The sequence below is a fragment of the Protopterus annectens genome, chromosome 8.part0 (assembly GCF_019279795.1).
Source record: "Protopterus annectens isolate FY-2018-M chromosome 8.part0, PAN1.0, whole genome shotgun sequence".
Lineage (NCBI taxonomy): Eukaryota > Metazoa > Chordata > Ceratodontiformes > Protopteridae > Protopterus > Protopterus annectens.
Window position 1 is genome coordinate 657,921,231 of NC_056741.1, and position 25,465 is coordinate 657,946,695.

Sequence of the window (25,465 nt, forward strand, 5' to 3'; positions counted from 1 at the left end):
GTGAGGGTACCCATAAAAGTCCAGGTGAGGCATGTGCCTCAGGTACATATGTTATGTAATAGTGCCATCCAGAGAGTGGTAGGTGACATTTAGGATGCCTATACATATTTGTGAAGTGTGTCCCAACCTACAGGCCTTTAATGTGCTAATATGGGTGTCAGTAACTGCAGTAGCAGCAACCGGTTCTGCTTAAAATTACAAGGCTCAGTCATTTATTTGTCGTTTTGACAAGCATGTAATTGACATGCAACAGACTGGAATGGAAGCCAGGACTGTGGGAGGCAAAATGTACAGCATGCTAGGAATGACTGCAGTAGCAGCTTCCAGTTCTGCTTAAAATTGCATGCCTCAGTCAGTTATTTGTTGTATTGACAATCATGTACTAAATTTGCAGCTGAGAAGCCAGGACTGTGGGTGGCAAAATATAAAGCATGCTAGGAATGTAACAGATTGAGCTACTGAGTCAATACTAAAGCAGGTGTATTTGCAAAACATATGTGCATGCATGCAGTCTCTTACACAGGATTGAAATCAACATGTGTGTTCGGATGGGTATGACATGTGACTCTGAACTGTCTGTCATTATTTTCTAATCTCAATCTGTACTGACCTACCAGCACTTCAGCGCACACAGAATAGGTTTTGTGACAACCATGCCAAAAGTAGGTGCACAACTGTGGACATTCTGCAACAGTCTGTGCAGTTGTCAACTCTACCTGATATCCTAAGCATCATGTGCATCCATCAACATTTATTTGACTGTGTATTAGTTTGGTGTCTCCATCACAGTCCCAAGTACACTGTCATTTTTCCCCATTATATGCACAAGAAGTGTGTCCCTGGCACTCAGGATATGTGTATGGAAACACCTGTTGTACTTCATTGCTGAGTGACCTAGTGGGCTAATGCACTTTGCTGTAAGTGACAGTGTCCTGGATTCAAGACTTGGCAGGGCCGAGTTTTTTGCTGATGTGCATCATTGATACTCAGGATATGTTTATGGAAACACCTGTCACTCTTCAGAGCTGAGTGGCCTAGTGAGCTAATGCATTATGCCCTAGTTAACACATGTAAAATAAAATAAATAAATAAATAAAAATAGCAGGGGTGGTCATTTTGCTGATGTGCAGAATAATGTCAGAAAGACAGAAGGTGATTAAAGCATTTTTAAATCATTCCCTCCAGTACAGCTCTTTTGAGTGTGTACTTTTAAATCCCAATTGGTGTGGTTTGAGCCTTTAAAAAAGTGAAGTTGTCACTTTACAGTTCAAACAAATACTCATATCTCTGAAACCCTAAATGTTGAAAGAAATTGGTAAATGGGAATATGAAGGGGAAATAATGTTATATTAGTGGCATTCATTCACTTCATTGCTTTAAACTGGATCTTATAAGTCAAAATAAATGCAGTGAATATTAATTTTGTAATGTTGTATAAACAAATTATGCTATCTCAGTAACCATTCAAGCAGTACACATACTGCCAGTAGGATTTTCTACATATAACTGTGAGCTTTCATATGAGGTTATGTAGTATGTTTTTGAAATTATTTATGCAAATATGAACAAGCAATATTTGATAAGTCCAAGAAATATCACTCCCCACAGGACTAACGCTACCTCTGCCAAACTCAGTCCAAGCACATAAACTAACATAAAAGGCACAGTAGTGATGCAGGCAGTAAGCACAACACTAACCAAAAGGCAGGAAACAAAGCTGAAAGAACCACTGCTTCATGGACTTTAAAATTGAAAGAACCGCTGCTTCATGAACTTTAAAATTCAGATTTATTGTGATACAAACAGGAGTCGTGGTAAGCGCTTTCACCTGGTTAGGCTTCTTCAGACCAAAAGTAGCAAAGGACTGACTTTTATACCTAGTTGTGTCAGCAGTTATGTTGATACCTTAGTACAGTTTAAGTTATTTATTAGGAATCTGTGCCTTAGATTGGAATTTAAGGATACAGTTCAGGTGTTAGATGGGAAATTGTTTAAGAAGCCTAGTATGTACATGCCATTGGTACCACCGCTAGCAGCTGCTTTCAGTAAACTAGTTGAGAATGATCTGTATGACATGGAAAAGAGAGTGGGTAAGTCCAGTAAATGAAAGGGCAATTTAACTTTTGCACAGAGGAGAGCCTTTCAACAACTGAGGAGTGATCCCTCCCTTGTCATTAGACCTGCTCACAAGGGGGTTGCCCTGGTAGTTATGGATTCTGAATTCTATGATGAGGCAATGAGGTCTATGTTATCAGACCAAAGGTTTTACAGTTTGGTGGAACTTAAGATGATGGATATACATGTCCATAGAATACAGATCGTTTTGGATGATTCGATTAAGACTAATGTTATTACGAATGAGTAGTATGAATATTTGTTTGTTAGTAATCCCCTCCTGCCAGTGATACAGGGTCTTCCTAAGATCCACAAGGACAATGTGTGTCCACCCATGAGGCCCACTGTTGCAGGCAGGGGGTGGATCACAGAACCATTTTCGTTGTATGTGGAGAGGTTCCTGCGCCCAGTGGTTGACGCAAATGTTTATATTCTAAGGGACACAAAACAGTTCCTGTTGGATTTGTATGAGTTTGTGAGATCTGTCCCCGTTGATCTCCCATATTATTTAGTCATGATGGATGTTCAGTCCCTATTCACTATGATACCAAACAGAGATGGGGTGCAGTTGGTGTCTGATTACTTGAAGGACAAATCTGGATTAGATAGTGATGCAGTGGATTTGTTAGCTTTGTTTTTGTAAGTTGTGTTAGAGAACATTTTTTGTTTTGGCTCTCAGTGCTATTTACAGATGGATGGCATGGCTATGGGCACTTCTTGTGCCAACAGCTATGCCATCCTCTTTATGGCTGCATGGGAGACCAAGTTCTTGTTTGGTATAGGTGATTTTTTGAGGAACGGGATGTTTTATAGGCATTTTGTAGATGATGTGTTTTTCCTTTGGAAGGGCACAAAAGATGAGTTACCTCTCTTCCTGGAGAGAGTTAATGGCCTAATGCAATATCTGAAATTTACACATGAGGTTTCTGAGAATTGGATTTACTTTTTGGATGTTTACGTTCAGAGATTGGAACGTGGCCTATTGAACACAGGGGTGTATAGAAAGGAGAGTCAATGTAATTCCTATCTCCATAGACGCAGTATGCATCCAGGTTACATCTTTGGTAATATTGTGAGGGGTCAGGTATATAGGACGTCACGGTATAATCCCAGTCAGGATGGTTTTGAGGCAGATGTTAGGGATTTATGTGAGAGGTTTAAGAGCAGGGAATATCAGACATCTGATATGGATTGAGGATTGGCAGACCTCAGTAATTTGAGGGAATAAGATGCTGCACCCTTTTTCTCTGAGACTGGAGTGGACCATGATGGCCCCTCCCAGGGTGTTCAGGCAGGGAGTAGAAATCATGGTTTCAGAGTGCCCTTATATTATACTAAGGATGTAGGTAGGTTGAAGGATGTGATTAGATCACACTGGGGTGTGTTAACACTAGACCTAAATGTGAGGGAAATTGTGGATGCTGCCCCAGGTTTTGTCTATAAGAATAAATCGAATTTAAAGAAATTGCTGTGTTATCCTGTTATGGATGGTGGATGTGATAGGGTTGCTGGTTCTGTACTTTGTGATAGTTGCAACTATTTTTGTTTCATAGACACTGATGTCCATGTCTATCACCCTGTCTATGGCACTAACCATGAAGTTAGAGTTTATGCTAACTGTGAATCTACACATGTTGTTTATTTGGCCTCCTGTGGAGCCTGTGCTGCATTTTATGTAGGCAAGAGGGACAGGAGGCTGAGGGACAGGATAAGGGAACATCTCTACCAGATCAGGATTCATTCCACTGTCAATGCTCTGTCCAAACATGTCTTGTTTAATGATTCCACACATCTTTTTCGTTTTAAAGTACTAGATCTTACACACACTAGTTTTAGGGAGGGTGTGAGGGGTAGAACTGAGAGTAATGAATCTAAATGGATTGTTAGACTTAGAGCAGATGTTTTTCCTGGACTGAATGAGAAAGTACCATTGAGACCTTTCCTGAAGTCCAGGAGATTGAAGTGATATATATGACTATGCTTGTTACATATATTATGACAGCATTTTTATGAGAGAATTTTTATGAGAGGATTTATTGTTAGTGTTGTGCAATTAGTATGAATTTATGCAGTTTTTTTGTTTTTATGCATTTCTATTCATGTTTTATGAGGGTATAGGCGTTTTTATTTTACTATGGTTAATGTATTTTAGAGTAAGCACTTTATTTATGTTGTGTACTATGATAGTTGCACTATGCCTTTAATGGTTTATCTGTTTTTGTGCCTTTTTTGCCATATAAGGGTGTACAAGAGGGGGGGTTCTTATGGTCTGAAGAAGCCTATCCAGGTGAAAGCACTTACCACGTCTCCTGTTTGTATCACAATAAATCTGAATTTTAAAGTTCATGAAGCAGCGGTTCTTTCAATTTTAAAGTTCATGAAGCAGCGGTTCTTTCAGCTTTGTTTCCTGCATTTTGGTTAGTGCTGTGTTTACTGTCGGCATTGCTACTGTGCCTTTTATGTTAGTTTAAGCAATATTTGATGTCTAGAAGCTCATTAAGAGTTAACTGCAGAAACGCCTGGAGGCTCACTCGGCTGTAATGAGTTGCTTTAAGTGGGTTTGTGTGGGTTTGCTCAACGCACATCATAGCTCTGCTTCAACCCACACTATTTCCAAAAAATGAAAAGAAAAAAGAGGCAATGGGAAAGTGGTAAAATGGGGGCAAGCAGGGCGAAAACAATGTGAAAGGCAGGTAGGGATGTGCAGGATGGGTGTAGCAAAGGACAATAGCTTTCCATTTCTTGTACATCAACAGCTGTGTAAATTGTAGAGATTTTGGAATTTGGAGCCTCACATCCCAGAGAGAGGGGTGTGGGTGACATAATTGTGTTGTTTAATTGCTGTAATGATTGATTGTGGGGAGTGTACATGGGGGCAAAATGGAGAGTTATGCATGCAGTGATTTTCTTTGGAACAGATGCGCTTTTTTTCAGGAGACAGTGGAATGTTGGAAAGGGATATAGGTATGGGTAGGTCGGTAAGTTGGGTGGGAGTGCTAGCATTTGCAAACAGACAAGACAGATAAGATTGCAGACAGAGCAGTGTATAACACATGAGGAAGGTAAACACCTTGGACGGGGAGGGTGTTGTGGAATTGGAGAGCCATGTGCTCCCAGATGGCAGCCGTGAGACTGAGCTTCCTACCCATGGGCAGTCACCAATGTTCCTTCACTGCCCCAGAGGTGGCTGTGCTGGGAACTGGGTGCTAGGGCCAGCCTCCCCCTCTAGGTTGACCAGTCTGCCCTCAATCCAGTGCAGGTGATTGTCCAAACCACAGTAGACAATCCTGTGCACCATACCTGGTAGCTCTTGATGGGCGACAGCTCCCTCTCCATGTCCGTTCCCAGACATGGGAGAGGCTCCTTCCCCTGAGGCAGTTCTGCCCATAGGCAGTGCAGGACCAGCAGAGGGGGCAGCTCAAGGTGAGGTCACAGAAGTGCTGGGACCTGCTGCCATGGCCAGCTGAGGTAGGGTAGGTGGATCACCGAAAACTGGCCTACCCAGTGGAGCTATGGATCTGAGGTTTTTCAATGTGTATAGATTAGTAATGAACAGAACATTTTAAAGTTAGTTATAACAGCATGACAGGATATTTCAGATATCCCAGCAAATTAACATTGCATAGCATATGGAACACAACAATAAGTGGGATAACAGTCAGTATTGTAACAGCATGCCAGTAACAGTTACGGCATAAGACCAACATCATAGGTAATTCAACAAGGTATGCTAATATGCAATCATTGTAATATATAACAATAATAAAACACAAAGCCCAACATATCATTTTGAGAACAACATATGCTAAATGTAAACCATACCCAATGTATAACAATAATAAATTATGATGCAGATAATGGGGAGGGGGGGCATTTCATAACTACCAGTATAGGCTATATTGTTTGCAACAGTACTCTTATATACTCTACACGTCTTACCTTACTTTATGTATACAAGTGCCGTGTAGCTTCTGTAGCATCTACATACCTCTCAAGCTATCCACATGGGACAGTATGGGCCAAGCTGTAACACTTACAGGTACACAACTACAGGGGACTATTACATATCAGTGGAACATATGTGACTACCAGGGTGTACTGTGGACTGACGTAGTGTGACTGTGCTATTGAGATAAATGAAGTGGCTGCTAAATATGTGTCCCAGGGATCTGGCAACAGTGATCACAGTCCATGACAGCATGACACTTGAGAGACATGTATCATACACAGTACAGACAGTTTACACTTATCATGCCATCTTAGGCAGGCATGGGGTTAGACTATTAGCAGACATTCACAGATACATCAGGAATACAGCCATACCAAGATTAAACAGTTTTATTTATTTTAGAAACTTGTATTAGTATTGTACTTGCTGACTTTTTATTTACTGCAGTCTTATCACCTTGCTGAGCAATGCTGTTAACACTCTGGTACATCTGGACACACAAATTAGTAATCCATTTGAACAGCTACTACAGCCATTTATTTACCTGTAATTCTTGTGGAGAGAACATCTGTTAGCAATACATAACTGTTTCTATTAATATTTATCATCTGTCATTGAAGTCCTATATGCCGGAGGACGAAAACGCAATTGTGATATTTGTGGCGTTAAGAAGATTACATTTTGATGCCTGATTCATTTGTGAAGCTGTGGTTACTGATTTCTAGAGTGCTTTGGTGTATTTCTCGGTTTTGGTGACTTTAAGGCACTTTTTCCTCATTCTGCTTTTTTCGAGTTCTTTATCAGCTAACCTTCAGTCACTTCCTGGTATTATTCCTGTGTTTACTTCACAGCACTTGTAATACTCGATTTCTTGACCAACAGCCCAAAATACACACATTTTGCACAACACAACTTTATTAGGGGTGATATGAAGCAGTGATTGGTATACAGCTAATAGTCTTTATTGATGAACATGTCAGGTAATGCAGGTGTTGGAAGATTACTATAATTCCACAATTTATGCAGCAGTAACTTTATTCCATTAACATTATGAATGCAGTTGAACTTTATTTCCTTAGCATTATGACTGCAGTTGTACTTTATTTCCTTAACATTATTAATGGAGTAGAAACATTTATTTCTTTAACATTATTAATGCAGTAGTAAATTTATTTCCTTAACATTAGCAGATTTCATGCTTTCATCTATATTGAACTGTACCTGGCATTACTCACTTATATCACTCCAGGTCTTTGACCACATTCATTGCAGTACACTCAAAACAGAATATACTAACTGGTAGTTACTACTGTACTTTTTCTTATTTATATGACTAGATTGCAAGTTATATCTGTACTCACCACACTCATGGCACAACCTAGCCAGGCACCCTGCATGGGCCTCAAGGTTGCGCGCTCTTTCCTCTGCAGCTGTGGGAAGAGAAAAACACCATTATGCGTACCTGTCTATTACACATGTAGATTAGTTATTGGTAAAACAATGCTAACAATACTTGCAAACTTTTGGGTCATTGTCATCCCAGGCATCTTGGATCCATGTGGCCAATAGATCCCCCTTCCTATGCTTCAGGTCATCAAAATGGTGATGCTCCTGCCCACCTGTGTGGGGGATACCACTTGCACTGGTGAGGTTGCGTGCCAGCTAATCCCTGGCCTCCAGTTTGTATTCTGATCCCTGGTACTGGCCCTGCAGCAGCCAGATGTCATGGTCTTTTACTAGCAATCCAACTATGACCCTGAACTCTAAAAATCCCCACTAATGTGCCCAGAAGCATGCACCCTCTCCAGCTCCTGCCATAGTACTTGCACAGGTCAAGCTCCAACAGGTTCTGACTGTATTCCCACCTGTTCAACTTAAATAAGGCTGTTTCCCTCCCTTTGCTGCAATTGAGCCATTTTTAGAAATGTGACACTTTGCTTAGCACCGCATATACCAGCTGAGCTCAGCTGAGTATTGCTTAAACTGGCAATGCCTTAACAATGTTCAATGGTATGCAAACCAGTTTAGCTGGACTGAGCAGTGCTTAAATGTGCATTGCTAAGCAGGGCATTGCACTGCTTAGCAATGCTCAAACCAGTCAAGCACTGCTAAAACATTCCTGATTTAAGCAGTGCTTGGCTATGCTTAGCTGAGTGCAGAACTGCAGGATTGAATAATATATGTAATAATTGTGTACTTGCAAAATGAATGTTTAATAAAATATCTGTGCATACATACAATATTCCACCAATGGTGTAAACATATTCTTATGTGTATTTGCAACATAATCACACAATATTTCATGTGGACTTAAAATACTTCTCAGAATGTGTATTTACAAAATAATCTGTGTATTTGAACCCTGTGCCTACTGCACATGAGGCTATCACTCTAAGCATTTGGCTACATAGCCATGTGAAATACTGTTCTACTTTTCCATATATCTCTCCACTACATTTAAGCATCGCTAAGCACCATGCACTAAGCACTGCACAATCCCATTTAGCTATGCTTGAACTTGACCTTTCCTAAATAATTAAATACATCTGGTTTCTATTTTTAGATGTCTGGCACATGTCCACAGCTAAGCGCACTACCTCGCAAACATACACACAAAAAATATTTATTAAATGATTTAATTTCACTGCTTTGACAGTGCAGGGGGGTGTATTACTCATATCCAGACACTGTAACACACCCCCTACACTGATTCTGTAAGTGTATTACATGGCTCTCCCTCAGCAGCATGCCTTCATTAATATGCAAAGCGCGCTGCTGAGGGGGAGCTGTTGACATGGCCATGGCACCTTCCGTGTAGGACTTACAATATTCCTACACAGATTTTTTAACTCTCCAGGCTCATCTTTTTCTTTCTTTCTTTCTTTCTTTCTTTCTTTCTTTCTTTCTTTCTTTCTTTCTTTCTCTATTTCTTTCTTTCTTTCTTCTTTCCTTCTTGCATTCCTAAATTTTCTCTTTTTGAGAAATCGCAACAAAAGAAGTAGCAAAATTCCTTAAATATTACATAGAAAAACTAACCCCAATATTAAAAGCATATAACATACCTTTCTCAGTCTCTGTACAAAATCACAAAACAAACACATGGCCCAGATTTTCAACTTGTCACTGAAAACAGGAAATCTCCCAGAGCAACTGAATCACTCCTTCATAATACCCCTCCCTAAAAAAAGCACTCCAACCTCCTCTGCTGATTTCTACCCCATCGTCATTCTTTGGCCTATCACTAAACTTTTTGAAAAACTCCTATTCAAATGCAGACTTACAAATGATTCACAACACAGATTCTGAAATGCCATAACATCCTCATTGCCATCTTTAAGGCAAATGAAAAAAATATTTCAGCACTAGAAAGTGAATATGCATCTGATACACCTTTATATACTTTACCATGAGTTTTGCAATGAAATATCATCAAATCCTCCTATAACTGGAATTGCTCAATTTTAGCTGTAATGCATATTTTTTGGTTTAGGAATTATTGCATAATAGACAATTTAAAGTCAAAACATGGAATTTAACTATAACTGAAGTTTATTTATCACAGTGGTTCAACAAGGATTGGTCCTTGACTCCACCTTACTCTCCATCCTTTCATACAAAAGTAATACTATCATGTATTAATCAACATGATAGAATCACCTAGAGCCCAATCTTATACCATTGAGTGGCTAGCTCTGCCATGACATGCAGTCTGTGATATGTGCTCTGCTATCTTGAGTATACTGCACATCAAGTTAAATGCCCAAAGTAGTTGGTCTATACAACTCTTCTTCCTAGATGACATCATATAGAGTCTGTGCTGATGACCACAACTCTGTTATTGGGTGAGTTTGAGATAGTAACAGTAGAAGGAAATGCACAGCAGAAAACAAACTTTAATAGCACTAAAAAAATCACAAATTCACAAAGCTTTCAGGCTCTTGCCTTTCCTCAGTGTGTGATACAAACCATTAAAAGAACCACTCATTTAAACAGGTTAAAATAGCTCACATGACACAACCCCAATAATTCAATTAAACATTCTCCTTAAAAAGAAAACATTCAAACATTCTTATAGTCAGAAATATATAAACTTTAAAAGACTAAAAAGCATTAAAACATAATCTATACAAAAAAATGCATATTCTAAATAAGTATATTTTTCACTTTAAAACCATTTGCTTTTTTTTAATATCAGTTTTAAACTAACAGCTGTGTTGATACCTGGGTGTACATCTGTTTGAAGCTTTATAATCCATTCACCTTCATGTAGTTCCAACTGATTATTTAAATCACCACACCTCATGTTTTTATAAATAACACTGACCACCCTAAGTTGGAATTCATTTTCTCTACCTTTTTCTTCAACATGTTTAGCAAGTACATTATTATTAGTATTTCTTCTTATCTCAGATTTATGCTCTATTTTGCAATCCTTTAACCTTCATTTAGATTTGTCAACATAAAATGAGGAGCATTTTATATAGGTAGCTAAATACACTACAATACATTTGGCATATTACAAGTTGCAGAAGATCTAAAAATATACTTTTTGTTATAGGGTGCTCAAATTCATTATTATATCTTTACAGCATACACAGTTGAAACACAGAAAAGTCTATTTTTTGTATTTGTTTATTCATTACTTTATTCATATCATTGTAGCGCAACTGCTTTTTCAAATTTTAACTAGTTCTATAAGCAAAACTGTGTCTTTCACCTAAAATTTGTTTAATCTCATGTGCCTTAGCAAATATGTCTCAGTTCTGTAAAATTATCTCTTTTATCCCATTAGTTCTTGTATTGTAACCCACAGTTTAATGTAACTCTCCTGCTTTCTTTATATCACTATTATTCAGTAAAGTAGCATTTTCTATCTGAGAAGTAAGGCTTAGCAGTAGTATGCCTATCCTTTAAAATACTAGATTTCATATGTTCTAATGATGATCGTAATAACCCCTTTCTCTAAATTCATTCATCATATCTAATATTTGCTCTTCACATTTATTGTCATTTATATTTAGTCAACTAACCCTTAAAAGCTAACTTTTTGCTATCCCTTCAAAAACATGGACAGCATCCATACTAGTTCTTTGTGTATATCTGTTAGCCTGCACATCTTTTCTAAAAATTGAAGTATTGACCTCATTATTAGATTTTTCCAGCTTAACATCTATAAAATACATTGGTAGAACAAACTGTAAATCCAAAAATATCCAACAGAAGGAAGAGAGCAGCAGACAACAAACTTTAATAGCACTAAAAGTAAAAAAAAAATCACAAAGCCTTCAGCCTCTTGCCCTTCCTCAGTGTGTAATACAAACCATTAAAACAACCATTAATTTAGTCTAAACAGGTTAAAATAGATCACATGATACAGCCATAATAATTCAATTAAACATTCTCCTTCAAAAAAACATTCAAACACCTATGCCAATATTGGGGTAGGAGGTTGGAAGGAACAATTTGTATATGATGGTCCAGTACACTTCTATATAGCAAGTTACCTTTTATAAGTGCTTTGTGAATGACATTTATTTAAATCTGGAAGGTGATCCATCAGAGTTGATACAGTATGTTCACTATATAAATAGTACTGCCTCTTCCCTTAAGTTCACTATGATGTATTCAACTGAATGAAATTATTTTCTTAGATGTTAAGCTTGAAATTTGCAATCATATTTTATCATGATCAGAAGTCTCCTCTGCAGATAAATCCAAAGTAATATCTTTTTATATGCTAGTCACATAAATGAGTCTCCTCACCTTCAGGTTCCCTAGCTACATGGCTCCCTTTTTATAGTGTAGCGTCAGGGCTGTGAGCACAATGAAGAAGCATATGAGGTATGAACTCATTAGAATTACTGAATCCCAAATTCCTGAGTCCATATAGCAGATGTAAACATAGTGCAGGTACTCCCTCAGTGTCTGTTGCTAATGAATTGCAACTGTAAATGATTACTTGTAAGGAGAAGGAAAACACAATAACAATTAAGACTCCCTTACCTCCAGTGGGTGCATCAGCCAGGTTAGACTTACAAAGTGTAGAAGTGATTGCATCAAAGTTTTAAATGTAAGTAAGCAGTACAAATTTCAGCTTCTGTTCAGTAACATCCAACCTCCCCTGCATTTCTTGACAACTGTATATTATTGCCATTTAATATCCCCACACATTTTAAGGACAAATATACAGAATGCCTTATTGACTGCATGTCTCAGATTACTGGTCAGATAAGAGAAGAATGAGCAACAAACACAGAGAGATAACATAGAACTGCATTTCTGCAAGCAATAGTCATAAATGGTTGTGTGTAGTGCATGTGCAAGCACCCCAGAAGTGGGCAACTGTCATAAGTTTTATTAATATTGTGGATGATGTTAGAGTTGCTAGAATGCACAATGATTTTCATTTTCTGCTGCAAAGCTGTTTCTGGGGTAAAGAGGCATAAGACACCCTTACTGTGTTTTGAAGGTTCATTGGAGTGAGAGTTCAAATCCATACCTGTGTAAAAATATTTCAAGTATACCATCATAAAGATTGTAGTGATGTTTATTTAATAAATTTCTTTTTTTTTTTCCTTTCTCCTAATTTTCCTTTTTTTAATGCACAGCTTAGCGCAAACGGGATATGGTGAAACATCTCATTTGCGTGATGCTTAGCAGTGCACAAACCTGGACTAATGTCCCAAACAGGAAACAGACAGAATACCTGCAGATAGGGTGCAGACATTCTAAATGTCAAAAAAGATACACTGTTGCATTTTTTGCTTTCCAAAGCACAACACTACTAAGCGATGTTGCATGGTGGTTAGCAAACTTCCTCAATAGCTGCAGCCACTGAACACTTGCAGAGAGGAAGCAGACAGTCAACAATTTTAAATCGATGCATTGTATCAACTGTGTGTTGGGCACCACACAAACATGGTAAGCGGCTTTGTGAGGTGGTTAATACACAGAAGTTAGAAATGAATAGGAAAGTATCCAACCACTGTTTAACTATTCTTGTGGCAGCAGGTGCAAGTGCAGGGCTGCAATACAGAGGATCCTGAATTCTAATACAGGAACTGCAACATATTTTTACTGTTGTGACATCTCAGTTTGTACTAATGAACAGGAAAATATCCAAGCATTATTTCAATATTCCTGTGGCAACAGGTATAGCCATAAGACTGCTATACATATGGTCCTGGGTTGCAATACAGGAAATTTCAGACATTTTTACTGTTGTTCAATGTCACATTATGTTAAATACCACTTATAACAATTTATACATAACTATAAATAACAGTAACTATGCATAGCAGTGGAGCTGATATGACTTATATGTATGTGGGGTAAGACACCCTTACTGTGTTCTGAACGTTCAGATGTATGACTGAGGGGATACTGTCTACTATGTTTCTATAAGTACAATTCTGCTATCTGGACTTGGATGGCCTTCACACTTAAATATGACACATACACAAGTAAGTGTATATATGAAGACCTTGTCAGGTCCCACAAATACATGGTTAGCACATCAGTCTGTCATCTGTATTTATAAATAATTCATGACTATACCTGAGAAGCAATTCTTCTGTGGCAAAGATGGAAAAGCCTTGCTATGGAAGAAAATGTTTTGTCTCTTATGCATAGGTTTGAATCCCACACAATAAAAATCAATTTTTCAGTGTATAAAGCCAAACCAAACATTTGTCATTTCATGAAATTTATGCCCCTAGTACATGTCTGTAAAGTTAAATCACCTAAAATTACAGCAGCACACATCCCTCAAACTAATGTCAAGTGTCATATTAACATTCCAATTTCCAGAGCTGCTTTCCTCTCTGTTTGGCACTGTTTCTCTCTGCTTAACATCATGCAATCATGATTAGCATTATTGCTCTGGTTTATGCACTACCAGTAAATGTGATAACAGGATTTGGTGGGAAATATTTTTTTTTGCTAATGCACTGCTTTCAGGTTAGACATGTCTGGTGTTATAGGGGAAGGTGCCCAATTTAAGATGCTTTTATTGGATTCCTGATAAATTGCCACAACCAAAGGCCTTTGCAGAAGGACTATACTGGTTCCCAGTACAAGTCTGAGGCTTGGAATAGTCTGGCCATCAAGGCTGTATCCAGTGCAAGTGGCATCCCTTGCACTGGAGAACAGTGTAGGCACCACTTTAATGACTTAAAAAGGTGCAAGAGGGATACACTCAACCAGTGGTTGGATGAGTTCCAAACTAGCAACATCCCACAGTTGTGTACGTATGCTATTAAAGAAAATGTAACAAATAGAAAGCTAAATATAGACAATATTGATATGCATAATGCTCTTCTTTTCTTTTCTTTTCTTTTATTTTCTTTTCATAGTTAATTCTGAAATGGATGTGAATAGATAAGCCCATGATGAGCATTTTGAGAGACTGAGGGAAGCAAGTGGTATGTATAGAGCACAAGAGAAGTATTATTGTAGTTTTAAAATAAAAAATGTTTCTCTTCTATACAGCAGTAGCAAAGTAAGCATGCATATCCTAACTGTGAAAGCAAGTATGCATGCATTAATCTGTAGCACAAACCAAATTTAGGAGTCAGGTTTAAGACTGTAGTCTCATGTAGTGGGCTCAAATACCATGAGTAGCATGTATAAAATAGTTCAATCTTTTAATAATATTGCAGAAATTAAATTCTACACAAGTGGCATAAATGACCTGCTGTTAACCTGAATCTGTATAACTGGCCCAAGCATATGTGCAATATCTTCACATTGCAATAATTACTTTGAGCAATAAGTAATTATAGTTTGTAGTTTTTAGGAAGTATACTGAAATGTAAAACTTTAGATAAAATAGTTGTATTATTGTAATAATGTATTGTATGTTACATACAATGGCACTAATTTTATCTCTTTTTTTATCTCACCCCAATCCATATCTCTTTTTTATTTTCTATTATGTGTCATCAAAATGTTTCCATGTCATCCATCTTTACCAAATCACTAAATGCTTCATAGCACAGGGAGGTAGGCCAAACACAGTGGCTCTGCCTGCCTCACTCCACACTGGCTCCAGCTCTGGCACCCAGAACATCTGGGACCCAACCTGGCAGTACTGCCTCTGCTGCCCCTGTACTAACTGTGCCCTCAGGTAGCACTACCCTAACAGCTGGTGCTGTTGTACCCTCTAGGAGTAATGGCAGAGGTGGAAATTTCATCACCCACCAGGAGATCCCAGGGTTGGTGCTTAGGGTCATTGGTGTATGCTTTACACCAGATGGAGAGGTTGCTCACCCTCCTGGACAATAGGAGGAGGAGACATCAAGCACTCCAGCAGCCAGTGAAGTAAGGGGACAGTGATGTCAGTCCAGTGGATGAGAACTAGATTCTCACTGTCCCCGTGTTTGATGGGCATAGGCTTGTGTTGTCCCCTCCCTCACCCAAATCACAGTGTCCCTCAACCTTTTGTGTCCCTCACCATTCCTGTATCTTGTCTTGCTTGTCCTGTTTGTTTGCATTTGCTTCCTTACCTACCCAACTTACCTGACCCAAAATACCAACAACCCCTGCCCAACATTCCTCTCTTACTGAAGTGGAAAAAATATTGTCTTATACATAGCTCTCCACTTTGCAGACATGTCTTCTTGGCACACTTGATTTGGTCTGATTGGCTATACAACATGATCACGTTGTTGTTACCCCTCTTTGTGGAGGTGACAGTCCAAATTCAACTAATATTATGTATATATTTTAATTTTACACTGTTGAAGAAATGGATAGCTATGGTTCTTCCTTCTTTCCTACCTTCCTCCTGCACATTCTTATATAGCTTTCCCTTTGTTCTTCCTCCTGCTTGCCTCCCCATTTCACCATCTTACCACTTCCTATCTATCCATTTTTTTAACACCTTTAATCTGGTGAAAAATACAATCACACACAACACACAAATAACAAAAAAAGGAGTCTTTCACTTTTTGGCCTCTATATTTGTGAGGAGATTGGCATTGAGTACCAATGGCAAGCAACAGTGAACAGCTCTTCAGTGGTATTGTTATCACCGTGTAATGCCGCTTAAACACACCGCACTATGTTAACATACACTAACATAGCATAAAGAATTATTTCACTGCATTATTGATACTTATTTAAAAATATTACATGCACCTAGATTCAAACCTTATATTAACTGGGCTCCAAAAGGAATGTGTCATGAGTTTACACCTGCTGCCACAGAGTCAGCTAAGCAGCATGTGTGTTTCCTAAACTCAGTACTGAGAACCCTCATAATGTTAGCAATGAGGCTTATGTTTGTGCACCATTTAACTATGCACAAACAGGGAAAGCAGTAGAAATGTATCTCACATGCGCAGTGTGCCTCCAATAGCGCAAACCCGCTGCTATGCGTTGCTCTATGCAAAGTAGATAATAGCATGTATTACTTTTGTTTTCTGTCTGTTTAATGTTCATGCCATGAAACTACATGTGAAAACACAAACAAAGTGAAGGCACTAGGTAAGAAAATAACACATATTTACAATGCAGCCATCTGATACTGCCCATGCACTTTAACCATGGTCTCTCAGTACTTGTTCACAAATATATCAAGTACACTACAGAAATGAATAAAAAAAATGTTGTCTTATATATCATGCACATCCTTATAATGGCAATACACCTTCAGATTTTCCAGTACTTGTAGTAATGTGGACACCTATTTGCATATAGTTTGTAAAGCTGTCTCTTAAAGTATACCTGCACATTTTAAATACACATTTTAAATACAACCACAACCATGTGCCTGACATATAAGGCCATGTCAAACCCTGATTTGATGAATATGCTTCACCTCAAAAATCTAGATCCTTCAGAACCACAAGGGCGGGAGACTTAAACCTTGACACGGTTATTAATAGAACGTGCTGGAGGGACAGATTCATCACCCAGAGACTCCCTATGCTGTGGAACAAAATCCCGGTACATGTGAGGCAGAGCACCTCGCTGGCCTTGTTCAAGAGGAATCTTGACCAATGGATGGGGGATCGCAGATATACCCCAGGGATTACTTCAGTGTCACTGCTTGACAGAGGCACAGCAAAATAATAGGCATAGTTTTATTCAAACTAAAGGGGTGGCGAAAGCCAAATAACTATGGGCTAGGCTTATAAATGCCCTTGGGCAGATAGCCTAGTATGAACCTATGAACCTATGAACCTATGAACCTATGAAGATAATACACATTGCACATTCATCAATCCGGTAACACACAGAACTATAATATCTTGACAGTTGGACATAGATAGCTATCCATTTCATGCAGGCCTCCCAGCATCTTCTCTCCAACATCCACTGCTGATGTCTTTCACTAGAAATTTTCCTGCAGGCTTATAAAAGTCACACTTGTGCATGGTGCTTGTGTAAAGTACTGAATTCTGTAGTTGGTATAGTTAGATAGGTAGGGGTTCCATTCTCACTGCAGTCAACTGGTGTGTATGTGTGTGTGTGTGTGTGTGTGTGTGTGTGTGTGTGTGTGTGTGTGTGTGTGTGTGTGTGTGTGTGTACCTGTGCACTTGCTTAACACTAGAGATAATGTTTTATACCAGCATGTCCGGCACTACTATTACCATCTTCCTCTCACCAGACTCTGCTGTCATCAGCTATAGCTGATTTACAGATGTGCAGAATTTCTATCAGGGCAGGGTCAGACACTAGCCTGTAGGCTAGGCAAAAGTCACCTCAACCTAAACAATAGAGATTACAGTGACAAGGCTTTCAGTCTATCCACATCTGTCATTGTATGGATTGTAGGCCCTGTATTTTCTTGGTGAAAAACCCCTGCGGTGTCTCCATCTGCTGCAGGTGTCTGGTGACATACATGCAAAAGGGAGCATTATGCTCTATTAGTGTTCTGATAAGGGTCGAGTACAGTGCTATTATAACATCCTCAGATCTGGATATGATGGCCTGACTTACGAGATGCCTGACACAGCCTTTCCGTACCACTGTGGAAACTTCAGATTGCTATCTTATGTGTGTTCCCAGGTCTTACACCACTGGGTTTGAGCACTGGGGGTTTGTCATTGCTGTAAGTGCAAGGGAATTCTACTTTGCAGAAAGCAAAAATAATGACACATTCTTGCATTTATTTGCAGACCATGTGGCTTTGGCACCAATCATTTGTCTGTGTTAGTCTTTTCTGTAATAATTTAATATCATTAGTGGATTCAATTATTGCACCCAATATGCAATAATCAGCAAACTTGGTAAGCCTAAGGCCATATACTTTAGCCTGGACTGTCGGGAAATAGATTCCAAACAGTTAAGAGCCCAGCGCAAGATCCTTGAGGTATGCCAATGATGACAGCTGTACTGGTTAGAAGTTGATTCACCAACATTCACAGTATGTGTTCTGTCAGTGAGCCAACTGGTTAACCATCTAGTGACATAAGGATTCATTCTTAGCTGGGAGAGCTTCTCAATGACACCTGAGTGGGGGATTGTGTCAAAACCCTAGGCCAGATCAAGACAGGCAGTTTGCACTGTCTTACCTTCATCCAGGCATATCACACAGAATAAATGGGCTGTGACAACATCACAGATCACCTGTAGCATGACTCAGAACACACACCTACCTGACATGGTTGGACCCACATTTCAACACACCCTCCAGATGTAATATGTTTCCATAGAAGGGTGTACATCAACATGCATCCATCTGACTGGGAGTGGGGACAGCACCTGATGCATGCATGTATAGACATATCCTCACTCTCCTTATCTGTGAGGTAGACCAACATGTAATCGTGGACTTTTTCTAAATGGACACTGGTAATATCCTGGCTGTGTGCAAAAGACATGTGTAAGTTGTTAATTCTACATCCAAGTCTGTTACATCTGTTAGATATCAAGTCATCGAGGGAATGCATGATGACAACACTATCATCCTGTGGAACCTTACCTGGCCAAGGCATATGACACAAATCCACACTGAGGTATTAAGTCAGCACTGTCAGAAGTGGCCATAAACAACTATATCATCAAGTGGTAGACCACTGGATCACATACATGGCATCTAAATATGTTGAAATGTTTAAGGTGACCTATATCTCAAGCCCAGTGATCAGGTCCATACATCAGGGATGTCTGCTAGGCCCTTTCCTGTCCATTATTTATTTCACAGACATCACAAATGACATACACATCCTGTGCCCAAACATCTGTTTGGAGAACTACAGATTGTGGGCAATCGTTGACTCCAGTCATAAAATTAGTATAATACAGACAGTATACACACACACACACACACACACACACACACACACACACACACCAAAGATTGTTGCCACAGCCATGACAATGCATGAGATGAAACAAAAACACAGGGGGAATTTGTTTTGTTATGAAAACAAATGCACACCATAGTGATAATGTAGACATCACACCCTTATAACCTGAGAAAGTGGTATGTGACCTGCATCCTGGGGTACACGGTATGTGGAATGGCCACCGGTATATGCCCACAGTGGTGACTACTTCTTTGTATGTAACACAACTACTAAGTATGTGTAAGACATCCACATCAAAGGCCATAATACCGCCATAGTTCACAGCCTTTATCACACCATTAACTGAGTACATTGCACCCTTCTTCATGTACCTCCCTACACATCTTCCAATGATGTGTAATTGAAGTGCTACAGTGAGCTTCCAGTTATCTTATTGGCCACATCTAGGTATTCTTTTTGTTGCAAAAACATTACTATCTTATGGTGCAGAACCCCTACATAAGATGTTATTCCAGATGCGTGTGTAATACCTGTTCTGGTAATGTACACAGTAAATACATAGCTGTTTGACAACATTGATGGCATAAGTTATATTTGTGACAAGATGGACTATGCCATATATATGCCATGCACACAAGTCAACTAGCCTGGATTTATCATAATGTCACATACAGGTATAGCAGTGTCCCTGCTAACACCTCCAGCAGATGTTACAGTGTCAGCACACTATGCTTGATTACCTTCATACATTGCTGACATGCCATAATAGTTGACAAGTGTGTTCATGCAGAACCATTTATGATCACTCAGAATCACAAGTGCTACATCAGAGACATGAGATTACTGATGGTGTTATTCTAATAGTGTCCATGATTGGGTGTGCTTCTGTTTACTTTTGTCCATGAGCCTGTAATCATGATCCACTTGTTGGAGACCTCTGCTGACATTACAGTCATATTCAGTCAAATCAGTTTGCACACTGTACTAGCTATGAAACCATGCTTGTTTATGTTTAAACACAGTGCATGGCATGAATATGTAATTAGTGCTGCTGCTCACAGTGGAAACATACAAACTCCATGGAGGCTTCATACAAAGCCTACACGACGTTTATTGAATCCCACTGCTTGAAATTACATCAATTTAAGGTAGGTTCCAATATGGATTGGAAGTTTCTCATGTTAACATTTTTTTTTCTTTAACTGGTCTTATTTATTTATTTATGTATTTATTTGTTTGTTTGTTTGCTTGCCAGTGAGCAAACTAGAAAGCTGCGCAATGAGCACAGAGAATGTAAGTGTCATCCCAAAGGTGGGCTGGATGACGAATGGAAGAATAACTGTGACTAACTGATACTAGCTGAACCCTGAGATGCAGCACATAGTCAAAATGTGAGCAGAGAGCAGGTTCAATGCCATATTCTCATTGCACATCCTTGCTTGCATTAAACAGGAGTGAAAACATTGATAATTCTGGTACCAGTTACACTCACCTTTTTGTTCATTACCACAAACTGTAGGCTTAGACATTCATGGTAAATGGGATAATTTAATTGATCCAAATCTTCACAATATGGAGGAGGATACAGTCTTCGTCTAGGAGAGAATTATTGTATGTCCTTACTATGTGACCTCTAACTGCATCAAAAAGTAAAGTGAAAAGAAAAGAACAGTAAAACAAAGTGCATTTTTATGCCAGAAAGTGACAGAAATCAAAGAGACAACAAGCTCAGAAATATGTTTTCTGACAAAAAGAGAAAAGTAAGTGAGAACAGATGTATGTAACTGAAAAAAGATAATACTGCCATTTTATTTGTAAAGTATCAAACTTTTAAGTATCAAACCATTGTGCTGAGTGAAATGGTATTAACTTCTAGAGGTTTTAATCTTATATGGAGGGTTGACCCTAAAATAATATTCTGTACTGTATTATCACCAGGGGGCACTTATGGTAAGTTGAGCTAACAACAGTTATGTGTTGATTGTTAGCACACAAGAGATCACGGAGATTCACAGCTATTAAAAATTATTGTTTGAACATCTACTCCTGAAAAGAAAAATAACTGTGCTATTTTCTCTGTCTATTGTAGGCAAGTAAGAAGGAAGCTGTCCAGTATGCTCGCTTTCAGCATTAATGAAGTTCACAAGAGAGGAAGAACCGAACACAATCAATCAATAAATCAATCAATCAAAATCAATCAATCATTCAGTAATACAAAAAGTAATAGCTAACTCATTGACTTTTGTTGTTAGAATACTGGAATTTTGCAAACCAGGATTTTTTGTTTTTGTTTTTGCTGCACACACACTGTTGGACCGAAAACACATTTGTTTCCTTTGTAGTATACTTGTATCAATGTGCCGATCTTTTGAAAGTTGCCCCATATAAAGCACTGCTTATAGAAACAATGATGCCTCCTACTGCACTACAGTCAATGATGGCCTTGGGATGTCTATTAGCTCATGTAAAAATTGCCACAGTAGCAATATATAATCTTATCATGGAACTTTATTTTGCCCTTTTATTTTAAACCAATTACTGCAAAAGCAGTTAAGGAGTTGTTAGAAATCTAGAAACTAAAACTAATCCCAGTTCATACAGTGGCCTTCTACCAAACTGCAATGTCAATAATAGCAAAGATTTTCAATTTATCATATAGAGCCACATTGTAGTTCTTTGCCCTACTACCAGAATCTTTGAACAGATTGCTTACAAAACATTTTGATTATGTTAATAAGATTTGCAATTTGATTAACTGTTTGATTTGGGGAGGTCGCAATACATTCACAACCACAAAGAACACCTTATGTACCTGTAGCCCTGTAGCATCTTTAAAGGCCAACAACTTCACTTTGAAAATGTGGACTGCAAAATCCTTCTGAAAAAACTAAAAGCACAAGGATTTACTTCTAAAACCCTGCTTTGTTTTCAAATTACATTTCCAGCAATAATCCAAATTGCTGTTGAGTGTACCTTTTCCACTGAGATTCCATGGGGCTCTATAGTGAACTGCCATCCCTATTTATTAGTCATATTACTGTACCCTTTAACCCTACATCAAGGACAAAAGGGCCTACAACACTTCATATTCAAAGTGAACTTCAAAGGCACAGCAACAGTTTATCAGTAGTTTATTACAAATATTACCAATATGTTACCACTATGCATCTCTAAATCAGAAACTATTTTTGACACATCTTAAAAATTAGCACACAGCACCCTTCCCTTACACATAACCACTCTAGATATTACTCAAGTATATAAAATTGGTACATCTGCCTAAAGCTGGATGTTAACCTTTCCCTAAATACTCTTTATGAGATCTTAACTGACAAGATTAGTACCAACTAAGAGCTAGCTAATTTATTGCTAAACATCTAACTTTGTCATATGGGCCCTGACTATTAATGTATTTATTCCAAAATTAGAATATGGTCTTCCTGTTATTGTATTAAATTAATCTTATAATATATACCTTATCCAAGCATCATTTAACAACATCTCTGGGTTAATTTGTCTCTCCTTTCAAAATAACATCAATGGAGGACATCAACCATCGTCACTCTGCACAGAAGTGGGCCATCTACAAAACCTAATAACTATAGACCCGTATGTCTTACCAGTCTAATATGCAAAACCATGGAAAGAATTATCATGGAACTGACCAATAATGATAGAGAAAACTGCTATAGACTGGACCAGACCTAGTTTGGTTTCATCAAGGGCAGGGCATGACTATTCAGCTAGGTGGACTTCTTTGAGAAAGTCACCAAAAAAAGGACAAGGGAAAAATGGTTAACACTGCCTACCTTGACCTGGCCAAAGTATTTGAGATAATGCCCCACTTGAGCATCATTGACAAACTCAAGGGATTAAGTATAAACCTTATGTCATCAGGCAGGTAGCCAGCTAGCTCACACACAGTGCCCAGAATTTTAGAATTGAGGAGTTCTCCTCTACAGCGATGCCTGTCACCGGTGGAGTCCTTCAAGGATAGGTTCTGGTACAGGTTCTTTTTGGCATTTACTTCTCTGAAGTCAAGGCCATCATCTCTGGCCTCTGGTTGACCCAATTTGCAGATGATTGCATGTTAGAGCAGTTATAGAATCCCCAACAGCACTAAACCTCTCTAAGAAGGGCTGACAAAGACAAATAACTGGTTTCAGATTCATGGACTAAAACTAAATGCCAAGAACTGCATAATAGTAACTTTTCAAAAATCAGTGACCCTGGTAACTATCATATTGACAACACACCCTAAGAGTTTTACACAATAGTCAGAGAGTTGGGGACGCACTCAGACAGTAATTTTGCCTTTGACCATCATGTGAGTGTGATAGCATTTATCAGACCTGCCACTGAGTACAATGTCCCTTTTGGTATGTACCTAACCAGGCACACCCAACAATTGTAACATCCACAGAGGTTCCTCACTAAAACAATACAGGGTGTAAATAACATGTCCTAGCCCTGCATTTTGTTTTTTACAGGCTGTAGAGGGGAGATTTATACCTGGTACACAGCATTATCAGACCTCACTCTGATGGATTTCCTGCAGATCTAAAACATAAACAGTACCAGAATTGCCCATTCCAAAGACTTAAGGCTTGCCTGTGATTTAAATGGGACCTGCTAGAGAGACAGATATGTATCTCAGCCATCACCCCTTTTCTGGAACAGGCTCCCCATACATGCTAAGCAGAGATCCTCCCTAACCGAATTCAAGTGCAACTTGCACAACTGGATGAGGCATAGGAAATTCATCCTTGGTGTGGGAAAGTATGTTTATAATTGACAAAGAGAACTTGTAAGTGTCTCACCTCCTGGGCTCCATCTTGTTTATGTTTCATTTCCCAAGCCACAGCTTACTTTCACCAAGGTTACCACGAAGTGTCAGAGATTTAGGATGCATGGCTAGGCTTAAAAAGGCTCAAATGGTTGTTGGTCTAGTACACATCTATGAACCTGTTTACCTACAAACATCAGTTTACAAAGGATAATGGATTCATCTAATTGCTTAGATCACCCATCTTCTTCTTCAGTCTTCATACTTAAACTCATGTATGAAAGGACTTAGCCATCCCTCAGACATAAAGTGAACATTAGGTCTTCCTTTCATTATAACCAACCTTCATCTTCAAACTGACAGTATCTTCAAAGTTATTATTGGAATGCTAAGCTTTAATAAAGTAATTCTTACTGTGGTGAAAGAAATTAAAAAAATGCTCTAAATTTAGACAATTACTCACAAAATACCCTAAACAAACATTTTGTTGCAAGTGCTCCTTATAATAACTTTTGCTTCTATACAAAGTAACATCCTAATCTTTCTGCTTATTTGTAGCTACGCATATAAATATACATACAGATGTATAGCTCAGCAATGTTACAAGACTGTAACGTACTTAAATTGTATGATGCTTTGTATTGTCATCTGTATAAGCACCTCTTTTGTAGTGTCGTACACTTTCATTATCCACTCACACTGTTAATTCACATACTGTTACTTTCTTTATTAACTCTCTTTACTACTTCTTTGTCAGATTTTGTAAGTAAAACTGTATCATTAGCACTGTTAAAGTGTCTACTTTAAGCTGTATTTGCAAGTCTTGTCTCAAATTAATAGAAAAACAATACTTAGGATGCTTGCTAGGGTTCTACCACTACTAATGTTGGATCCCAAGGCCAGAAATAATCTCATGTAAAACAACTCACTACTTTTTCAAAACAATCGTCAGTATTGAGTAGCATTGAGAGTCAAAAGGTAGATTGTCAGTTGTCCTAGCTAAATAGTTCCTGTTTTAATACTGAATGTGCCAGCAATGGGACATTTTTGGATACTCTGCAATGAGAAGCAATGAAGTCACACTAATGTGCATATGTGCATGCATGTGTGTGTGTGTGTGTGTGTGTGCTGACACTGACCTCAATAACTGTAATTAAGTAAACAAGGTCAGACCAAGAGCATTAAAAGATGCAACATCTGAGTCCAGTAAAAAAACTGCTAAATCTGCATGCTATGCTTGTTTTTAATTCAAGAGCAATGCACTTCATTATGGGCATGCCAACACGTCATCTCTGACAGCCGTCGTACTTTGTCAGTGCAGGAATGTTTCATCATTATGAGTTTTATCACTGTGTG

General features: G+C 38.6%; 1 protein-coding gene across 1 annotated transcript in view; it reads left to right on the plus strand.

The window, feature by feature from the left end:
* LOC122808967 (immunoglobulin lambda-1 light chain-like) overlaps nt 1-23,953 on the plus strand; it is a 135,881-nt gene extending 111,928 nt beyond the window's left edge. The window contains exon 5 of the mRNA XM_044080132.1: nt 21,413-23,953. Coding sequence (XP_043936067.1) covers nt 21,413-21,420 — 8 coding nt within the window. The 3' untranslated portion in view covers nt 21,421-23,953. The remainder of the gene's footprint in view (nt 1-21,412) is intronic.
* Nucleotides 23,954-25,465: the final 1,512 nt, after the last annotated feature.